We start from the raw sequence: 10409 nt of genomic DNA on the forward strand, positions 1-10409 counted from the left end.
ATGGCCACTAGGAACAGGACAGAAGTAACTTACTTTGTTTTATTGGGCCTGTCCAGCTGGCCAGAGATACAGCCAATTATTTTTGGGATTGTCCTTGCCATGTACCTGGTGGCAGTTATGGGCAATGCCCTGTTAGTAATTGTTGCCCTCTCAGACCCCAAGCTTTACACCCCCATGTATTTCCTGCTCTGCCAGCTTTCCTTTATTGACATATTTCTCACCACCATCACTGTTCCTCAGATGCTGGTCCACACACTGTCTGTGAATAAAACCATCTCCTTTAACCACTGCATGCTCCAGCTGTTCTTTTTTATGACTGTGGGCAGCATGGAAGGCCACTTGTTGGCTGCCATGGCCTATGACCGCTATGTTGCCATCTGTGACCCCTTACGATACTCTGCCATCGTCAACCGTCGCTTCTGTCTGCACATAACCTTGACCTCATGGGTGGTTGTCAGCCTCAACAGCCTCCTTTATAGTGTGTTGGTCACCCGTTTAACCTTCTGTGGCAACCAGGTCATCCACTTCTTCTGTGACATCACACCCTTGCTGAAGCTCTCCTGCACCCGACCAGTAGTCAGTGAAATGCTAATATTTACTGAAGGGGTAGCTGTGGTGGTCAGCCCTTTCTTCTTCATTTTGGGTTCCTATGCCCGCATCGGAGTCGCCATCGCCCGCATGCACTCAGTGGCTGCCCTGCGCAAAGCCCTGTCCACGTGCAGCTCCCACATCCTGGTCGTGCTGCTGCTGTATGGCTCTGTGATCCACATGTACCTCAGGCCGTCCTCCAGCTATGACCTGGACCAGGATCGCCAGGTCGCCATCTTTTACACAGTAGTTACCCCTATGCTAAACCCACTGATCTACAGCTTGAGGAACCAGGAGGTGAAGGGAGCTCTTCGAAGGCTTTTCAGGAAACTCTGCCCCTCAGGAAACTTCCAGCCTGGCTCCCAGGCCATCCGGGAATGGCAGCATATCTCCTGAGTCTGAGGAGTTAAGATCTAACTTTTAAATGCCTCAAATAGATGGGTTGCACTCCTAATCACTGGCGTGGTTCACATTCCTGTGGAATAATCTTTCCTGTCGGTTCCCTCGTGTTTGGGTTTGGGAAGAAGTGAGTTTTTGAACCAATAGCTTTTGTCCCCATTGACTGACCTTGCCTCTCATCCCTTTGGAACAGAAAAGATACCTTTAAATCATCAAACTTGAACCTCACCTCTGTCAGATCTAATATGAGGCATGGGGGATTAATTACTAAGCCAAATTGTTACAAATCAGTATGCCCTGCAGAACTTTAATCACTTTAATGATGGAATGGCATGTACTGAAGTCGTGAGTTACAACACCATTACATAGAAGAGTGATTTTTCAATACACCCCAGAGTAGTCTAAACCTCTCTTGAAATTGTAATAATTTTATGATTTCTCATTATTCTCAACTCATAGTAATAATAAGCAGTTCAATACTTACCGTCACTGAATTATTCCATCTGAGCTTTTGTGTCACTCCATAAAAGACAGTGTGGGTCACTGATAATAGAAAGTGGGGGGGCTCTAACACCAGGAGTAAGTGGTCAGATTTGGGACCTACGGTCAGTAGAGCTGTCTGGACACACTGAGAGACCAAATGCAATAGATAAGGGAAGAGGGAGAATCAAGGATGGACTGTGAAAATGGACATAGTAATTATTTAGATGTGGAAGTGGGGGGCATGTAGATATGGTGGGAGGAGGGCGAAGTCAACTTGTTTTAGGCCATGTTAATTTTGTGATATCTATTCAAGTGGAGATATTTTATAGGTAGTTACATATATAATTCTTGAGGCTTAAGGCCTTGTCTTGTGATAGAAATGTCAGAACAAAACATAGATGATATTTGAAGCCATGGGGCGGGGTAACATCTCCGAAGGAGAGAATATAGAAAAGAGAACTGTGGACAGAGCCCCGAGATGGTTGCTCACTCCCGCGTTTAGGGGTCTGGGAGCGGAGACAGCAAAGGCGACTGAGAAGTGGCTGTTAGCTGGAAGAACGGAGAAGTCTGGGATGTCGGAGTCCCAGGAAAGAGTGTTTTCAGAATATGAGAGTGGTCACTCTATCAAATGCAGTTGAGAAGTCATCAATGAGAACAGATAATTAATGATCAGATTTGACAAGCTATAGATTATCGAAAAACTTGGTAAGGGCAGTTAAGTGAAGTATTAGGGGGAAGAATGACAATTATTGTCATTTTATGATAAAATTGCAAGTGAGTAAGTGGAGGCTGTGATAATAGACATTTCTCAAGTATAATTTTTGAAATGATAGATGAAAAGTGGTGTGTAACTTGAGGAGGACATGAGCCAAGGGAGCGTTTCTTCTAATTTTTGTAAAGACCAGTGACATTAAGCATCCTTTGCTGATCGAAATAATTTAGTATATAATGAAAAATTCAGGATTCAAGAGAGAAAGAATTAATTGCAAGAATAAAATCCTTGAAATGGGATGTACATCTATCAAGGGGATATTTTTTTCTAGGAGATGAGCCACTTCTTCCCTCGGAACAAAGAGGAAGTCAGGGTGTGCAGATGGGCTGCCGATGTGATGGCAGGAAGACAGCACACACTTGGAAAGACTCCAGCTGAGAGTGGTGGGAGCAGGGTGGTTTTAGAGAACTGTAGAAAGAAATTATGTGAAATATGCTCGAGGTTGAGAAGGTGAAGTACTAGGAAGTGTTATGAGAAGCCTCAGCTCTGCCAATACGAGCATTCATTTAGGTATTTCATTTACAAGTTTAATGTGAGTCGTGTCAGCATGGTTAGGTGATGTTCTGGAGTGACGATCAGGTAATCCAGTACAGTCATGAATAAACAAGGTGTTGGATTTACCTAGGACTGGGATTTTGCCAGGTGGAGCAAAAGGGAACAAAAGAATTGAGGGTGTTTACAAAAACGTGGTTTACAGTTCTGGACCATAACATGTATTCTTGTAAAGGTGGGAGAACGGGTATCAATGAGGTGATGGATGATAGCTCTCAATGATATCAGAGAATTGTTGTAGTTGGATAAGTAGATTAAATGAGGTAAAAAAAAAAAAATGGCCCTGGCCGGTTTGGCTCAGCGGTTGGAGCGTTGGCCTGCGGTATAGAGAGACCCGGGTTTGGTTCCCGCTAAGGGCGCGTACCTCGGTTGCAGTTTGTCCCCGGCCCTGGTTGGTCGTGCGGGTGGCAGCCACTCGATGTGTCCCTTTCACGTCGATGTTTCTCTCTCTGTCTCCCTTCCTCTCTCTCCCTCCCACTCTATCTGTACAAAAAATGGAAAAATAGCCTCGGGTGAGGATAAAAAAAAAAAAAAAAAAATGGAAGCTGATAGGAAGTGAAAAGTTTAAAATTGGGATTTCACCAGTGGTGCAGTTATTTGGAATGGCAGTCTCAGATGCGCCCACGTGAGCCAGTGAGCAAGAAGGGGCAGAGTAACAGACAGCTGAGGCTGAGCAGGCCAGGAGCTGAGAACCCAGGTTGTTTGTTAGAAAACCATTTATGTGGATGTTAGTGTTTCCAAAAGTGACTATGAAATCATGGTGGAGAGTCAGTCAGATGCTGAAGTCATGAAGGAGTGAGGGAGAAACTCCAGAAAATTTATTTTCTTTTTTCAAAATAAAAATTGTATAAATGTAAGGTTAGAACTTGATGATTTGATATACAGGGTGTGGCAAAAGTAGGTTTACAGTTGTGAGTATGCAAAACACAGGGTTTATTTTGATATTGTTTATTTATTGTGTTATTTTCCATATGAACAACGGTAATTCTATTTTTGTTCCACTCTGTATATATAAAGCACTTGTAAGAGTGACCAGCCCATAATAAGTACCATATATGTGTATTCTATTATTATTATTATTATTAATAGTATACAGATGAAGAAATCATGGGAGATAAGCTAGGTAAAAATTTAGATAGCTATATGTACCTAGAGGCTATTGATGAAATGAGAGTAAGGCCAGGAGTTAATCTGCCTCATTCTATTTTTTTTTTTTTAATCCTCACCTGAGGACATTTTTGCATTTATCTTCAGATAGAGCAGGAGGGAGAGAGAGGGGAAGGGAGAGAGAGAAACATCGATGTGAGAGAGACACATTGAGTGGTTGCCACCCACATGACCCCAACTGGGGTTGGGGACAAACTGCAACCGAGGTACATGCCCTTAGTGGGAACTGAACCCGGGACTCTCTGGTCCGCGGTCTGATGCTCTAAACTGTTGAGCCAAACCAGCCAGAGCTCATTCTTTTTTTTTTTTAAATATTTTTTCGTTATTGATTTTAGAGAGAGAGGAAGGGAGAGGGAGAGAGAACATTGATTGGCTGCCTCCTGCATGCCCCCCACTGGGGATTGGGCCCACAACCTGGGCATGTGCCCTGACCAGGAATTGAACCGTCGACCTCTTGGTGCGTGGGTCGATGCTCAACCACTGAGCCACACCAGCTGGGAAATCTGCCTCATTCTTTTTATTGACTGAACAGCAATTCATAGTGTACGTGTATCGTATTGGGCAAACCAGTCTAAACCCATTCAAAAAAAATTTTTTTATTGGAAGTAACATTTGTTATGCCTATTCATAAACTGCTGGCTAAAACAAGTCCAAAGTCAGTGGGGATACATTTTGCCCGCAGTGAAGCCATGGCTAGGATAGGAAAGGAAGGAAGAATTGTGAACAGATAATACTATCTGTCTAACTATCCAACATAATGAACCAAAATTTAGTTAGTATGCATAAAGATTATTTCTAATTTTTTTTAATCCTCATCTGAGGACATTTTTCCATTTTTTTGTTCAGGTAGAGTGGGAGGGAGAGAGAGAGAGAGAAACATCGATGTGAAAGGGACACATCGAGTGGCTGCCACCCACACGACCAACCAGGGCCGGGGACAAACTGCAACCGAGGTACATGCCCTTAGCGGGAACCGAACCCGGGTCTCTCAGGACCGCAGGCTGACGCTCTAACCGCTGAGCCAAACCGGCGAGGGCTATTTCGAATTTTTCACTGTTATAAACAATAGTGTATTTAACATAAAATATATGTATATTCAAATATACATAATATATAATCACTCATGATATACAGGGGTTGGTAAAAGAAGGTTTACAGTTGTTCATATGGGAAAAGACATGCAGATTATGATGGTTACAACAGCTTTACTAATTCTGTGTTTTGTATACTCACAACTGTGAGATAAACTCCTGGAAGAGGAAAGGTATCATCTAAATACAGTGCTTTCTGATAGAATTGCCCAAATGCTCTTCAAAAGTATTTATTTACATTCTGACTATTTGTTTACCTTAAGAAAGTTCTTTCAATGGGAGCAGGAGGGATTCTTAGAAGAGGCTGCAGTGCTAAGAGGTGAGGCTAATCAGGTGGTTCAGACTAAAGAGGATCAGTAATGTAACAGTCAGGGGAGACAGAGAAAGGAGGGAGGTGGGTCAGCAGGCAGGAAAGATAAAATTAGAGGAAATGGTGGAGTCCAGAAGAAAAATATTAGGTATATAAGATACTTTCTGACAAATGGAAAAAAATCAGAGCTAACTAATCAAAGGTTGGCTTGAGCCCTGGCCAGTGTGGCTCAGCGGATAGAGTGTTGACCCACACACCAAAGAGTCACTGGTTTGATTCCCAGTCAAGGGCATGTACCTGGGTTACAGGTTCAATCCCTGCCCCTGGTTGGGATGTGTGCAGGAGGCAACCAATTGATGTGTCTCTCTCAAGTAGATGTTTCTCTCTTCCCCTACCCCCTTCTACTCTCTCTAAAATTCAATGGGAAAAATATCCTCAGTTGAGGATTAACACCAAAAACATAGGCTTGATTTCCTTGTTATTATTATTTTATATGTGCCAGGGCTCCCTATATTTTGGAAGAATTAATTATCTTAGTGTAGTCAAAGACTTAGGGAATATAGCTTCTTAAACCAATTCAATGGTGCAAATTTTGACCAACACTTATATGTAGGTTACAAGAAAATTTTCTTCTAGCTCATTACACAAAATTACCACAATTTTAACTCCTTCTCAGCTCAGTGCCATAGCCACTCATATCTCATAATAGAAACTTTGTCTGAACAGATGGACTAAATCAGCCACATTTGCACCTTCTGCCCCATGTCGTGGAGGCCCCTCTCACCTTTCCTTTGATCCTAAACCCATGAAACTGAAGAATTAACATTAAAACATTTTCCCCCTTTATTGATTTTAGAGAGAGGGGAAGGGAGAGGGAGAGAGAGATAGAAATATCTCTCTTGATGAGAGAGAACATCAATTGGCCGTCTCCTGCATGCCCCCACTGGGGATTTGGCTCACAACCTGGACATGTGCCCTGACCGGGAATCGAACCAGCAACCTCCTGGTGCATGGGTTGATGCTCAACCACTGAGTCACACAGGCTGGACCTGAAGAATTGACATTTTAATAGACATCATAGCTCTTGGACCTTTTCCTCAGGTCCAGCAGACAAATAGTAACATAGACAAGTTCCATATATCAACTGTAGAAAGTCAGGAGTGTGCTGAGACAAAGGAGTGTAAGTTATTTCTGAATGGTACAGCTAGTGAATTTAAGGCAATGCAAGTTGGAGAACTGTGATGATGCTTAATTGTGGAACATCTTTAACTCCTGACCTTATTCAGTGGAAATTTGTCATTATGTCCCTCTCACATATTGAATTACTTCCCCCATTTAATTATCTTGATGGGAGACAGAACCTCCCTTTATCTTATAGAAAATAAAAGCATCTGTGTTGTTCTTCCAGTTTCCCTGTGCACTAGAGCATAGGCGAGTGACCAAGACTTGACCAGTCGCATCTACCACCTTATTTTTATTTATTTATTTTTTTATCCTTACCCAAGGACATTTTTGCATTTATCTTCAGATAGAGTGGGAGGGAGAGAAGGAGGAAGAGAGAGAGAAACATTGACGTGAGAGAGACACATCAATGAGTTGCTACCCACACAACCGCAGCCAGGCTGGGGACAAATGGCAACTGAGGTATATGTCCTTAGTGGGAACCGAACCCGGGTGTCTCTGGTCTGCCGGCCGATGCTCTAACTGCTGAGCCAAACCAGCCAGGGCAAAAACCACCTTATTTTGAATCTACATTTACTGGTTCAAAGAATAAGAACTGGGCAGTTGTTTCTGGAGGTGGCCACATCTGGTTTTCAGGCCTCCAAGGGCTATGCCCATTGACGATTGCTGGTTACGGTTGTTGGTGGGGATACAGGTAGCAGTGAACAAAGTTTGGTGACTACGGCAGTGAGCTCATCAGACCAATTCTGGAATATGATTTTGATTGTGGTTCTTTCCCATTTTATTGAGACTAGTTGCTTATTCTTCTTAGAAAATCCACATATACTTTCAGTAAACATATTTCCTTCATGAATCAATGAGAATTGGTTTCTGTTGCCTGCCTCTAACTAACTCTGGGCGTTAGAACCCTGGCGTTCAATGGCAGGTTCAGAAAACAACCTCACCTATAATGAGTCATGCTTATGTTTTACACTAAATACATAGTTTCATTTGCTTTGGGTTTGAGAGATATCTCAGGACAATATTCAATGATAAAATCTGTGATATGTACTTAATTTAGATATGTCTGAGAAGTTCTAAAAAAACAGATATGTGAGGACAAAACTGTTTCTCCAGAATCACAGATAAAACTTAAACTGTGTTTTGGGGTTTTACCTAAAGAAAGAAAGCCGTGTTCGGCTCCTCCATTTCCTGAAGGCTACCTTGACATTCTCATTTCTCAGGCTGTAAATGAAGGGGTTCAGCATGGGGGTCACCACTGTGTGCATGACTGATAGGATGCGACCTTTGGCCACTGAATAGCTGGTAAGAGGCTGGAAGTAGACCCAGGTGAGGGTGCCATAGAAGACAGCCACCACAGTGAGGTGGGAGCCACAGGTAGAAAAGGCTTTCCATGTGCCCTTGGCTGAGGGGCTACGGAGGACCACTGAGATGATGCATGCATAGGAGGCAATGATGAAGGCCAGAGCTCCGTGGATGACAATAACACCTTCCGTGTGAATCATCAGGGTGTTGAGGTGGGTACTGGAGCAGGATAACTTCATCAGAGGGTAGAGGTCACAGAAGAAGTGAGCGATCCTGTTATCTGCACAGAAGATTAATTGGCCCATGAGAAAGGTGTGCAGCAGAGCATGAAGATGGGAGAGGATATGGCACAGAGCCACCATCTGTGAACACAGCATTCTGGTTAGAATCACAGGATAGCGGAGAGGGTGGCAGATGGCGATGTATCTGTCGTAGGCCATTATAGCCAGGAGGAAGTTTTCCATGGCTACAAAGCATATGAAGAAATAAGTCTGGGCTAAGCATCCCATGTAGGAAATGGCCTTTGTAGGAGAGTAAATGTTGTGCAGCATCGTGGGGACCGTGGTGGAGGTGAAGCAGATGTCTGCCAAGGCCAGGTTACTGAGGAAGATGTACATGGGGGTGTGGAGGTGTGGAGTAGAGATAATCAGTGTGATAAGGGCAAAGTTGCCAGACATGTTGATTGCATACATGAGTAGGAAAAGGACGAAGAGTGGGATCTGTTCTCTGGGGTGGGTAGAAATGCCCAAGAGAACAAAGTGGGATACACTGGTCCAGTTGGTATCTTCCATCTGTTGCCATAAGAACAAAAGTGATTATGACTAATTTTTAATTGAGGTATAATTGACACAACATTATATTAGTTTCACGTGTACAATATAATGATTCAATCTTTGTATACATAATGGAATGATCACCACGATAAGTCTAGTTAACATCCAAGATAAGAGCCTACCTGATTACAGATTTTTTTCTTGTGATGAGGACTTTCAAAATCTACTCTGTTAGCAACTCTCCAATATACAATATAGTATTAACTCTAGTTACCATGCTGTACATTGTATCCCCATGACTTATTTATTTTAGAATCGGAAGTTGGTATTTTTAGACCTCTTTCACCCATTTTGCCTACTTCCCCTACTCTTCACCTCTGTTCTCTGTGTCATGAATTTTTTTCTCTAGATGCCACACATTAATGAGATCATATGGTATTTGTCTTTATCTGATTGACTTATTTCACTTAGCATAATGTCCTCAAGATCCATCCATATTGTTCCAAGCGGCAAGATTTCATTCCTTTTTATGGCTCGATGATATTCCTTTATATATATAGCACATCTTCTTCATTCATTCAACCATCAACAGACAGTTAGGTTGTTTCCCTGTTTTAGCTATTGTAAATACTGCTGCAGTAAACATGGGGTTGTGTATATGTTTTCAAATTAGCATTTTTGTTTTCTTTGAATAAATACCCAAAAGTAGAATTGTTGGATTACATGGTAATTCTATTTTCAATTTTTTGAGGAACTTCTATACTGTTTTTCAAAAAGGATTTTTTTTTTATAGACTGGGACTTGTGAGCAGGCCATTTAGTTACTGCCACTTTTGATCTCCAATGTAAACTACACATGTTGATAAAAGGATCGAGTGCTTAATCATTATTTTCCAAAATAACAAAGTATGAATTTTTCATTATAATCAACACCATCACTATCATCATAGCTAACATTTACAGAGCATTTACCTTGAACCAGGGACTTTGCTGCATTATCACACTCAATTTTTATAACAATTCTATGGAGGCTATTATTATTATTATTTTACAAATTAGAAAACTGAGATATAGAAAGTTTAAGCTCACAAAGGGCAAAATCTGAACTTACAGTCATGTTTATCTGGCTCTAGAGGCTATGCTAGTGAGACTATATAACACAACTCCTCAAATTCAGACCAAGGCATCTCATCCATGGTAATACAACCTGCTGATGGGCTATATAACCAAGGCATCTGGCTGCTGAGGGGGATTTCAGAGGTCATTCGGTCCAACAGTTTCTATTTTGGGGAATGCATACCCTGGATAATACCCAATGACTTCTCAAAGAGTATACAGACATGGTTTTAGGAGAATCAGTTTCCGGGTTATCAGCTTTTGTATTTCTCTTTTCTTTTTTTATTAATTTATTTTTGTTACAGATGTTTTTCCTTTTTTCTCCATTGACACCCTAAAAATTTTTTTGTTTATTATTTGGAGAGAGAGAGAGATGGAAACACCAATGAAAGAGAACATCAATTGGCTGCCTCCTGCACCCCCCCCACTGGGGACTGGGCCCACAACCTGGGCTTGTGCCCTGACCGGGAATCGAGCCAGCGACCTTTTGGTGTGTGGGTCGACGCTCAACTACTGAGCCACACCAGCTGGGCTTGTATTTCTCTTTTCTAAAATCATTTTGTCTTCAAGATGTCACCTTATGCATTACCCTGTCTACCACTTAACAAATAAAAGATATACTTTAATCCCTCTAAGTCTTATTAGATGCATTGGCTCAGGATATAAAAACCT

The 10409-nt window shown here is 42.0% G+C and overlaps 2 protein-coding genes across 2 annotated transcripts; one reads left to right on the forward strand and one right to left on the reverse strand.

The window, feature by feature from the left end:
• LOC118630012 (olfactory receptor 1L4-like) lies at positions 1–984 on the forward strand. Its single transcript, XM_036261716.1, has one exon. It carries the CDS (start codon positions 1–3, stop codon positions 982–984), a length of 984 nt encoding a protein of 327 aa, XP_036117609.1.
• Positions 985–7637: 6653 nt separating this feature from the next.
• Positions 7638–8661, reverse strand: LOC118630259 (olfactory receptor 1Q1-like). Its single transcript, XM_036262082.1, has one exon. The coding sequence runs from the start codon at positions 8638–8640 to the stop codon at positions 7696–7698; it is 945 nt and encodes a 314-aa protein (XP_036117975.1). The 5' UTR covers positions 8641–8661; the 3' UTR covers positions 7638–7695.
• Between the last annotated feature and the right edge of the window lie 1748 nt (positions 8662–10409).

This window comes from Molossus molossus, unplaced genomic scaffold (genome assembly GCF_014108415.1).
Source record: "Molossus molossus isolate mMolMol1 unplaced genomic scaffold, mMolMol1.p scaffold_m16_p_14, whole genome shotgun sequence".
Taxonomy (NCBI): Eukaryota; Metazoa; Chordata; class Mammalia; order Chiroptera; family Molossidae; genus Molossus; species Molossus molossus.

Excerpts from the sequence above, each read along its gene's own strand:
- LOC118630012 (XM_036261716.1), top strand. The coding sequence starts at position 1 with ATGGCCACTAGGAACAGGACAGAAGTAACTTACTTTGTTTTATTGGGC.
- LOC118630259 (XM_036262082.1), bottom strand. The coding sequence starts at position 8,640 with ATGGAAGATACCAACTGGACCAGTGTATCCCACTTTGTTCTCTTGGGC.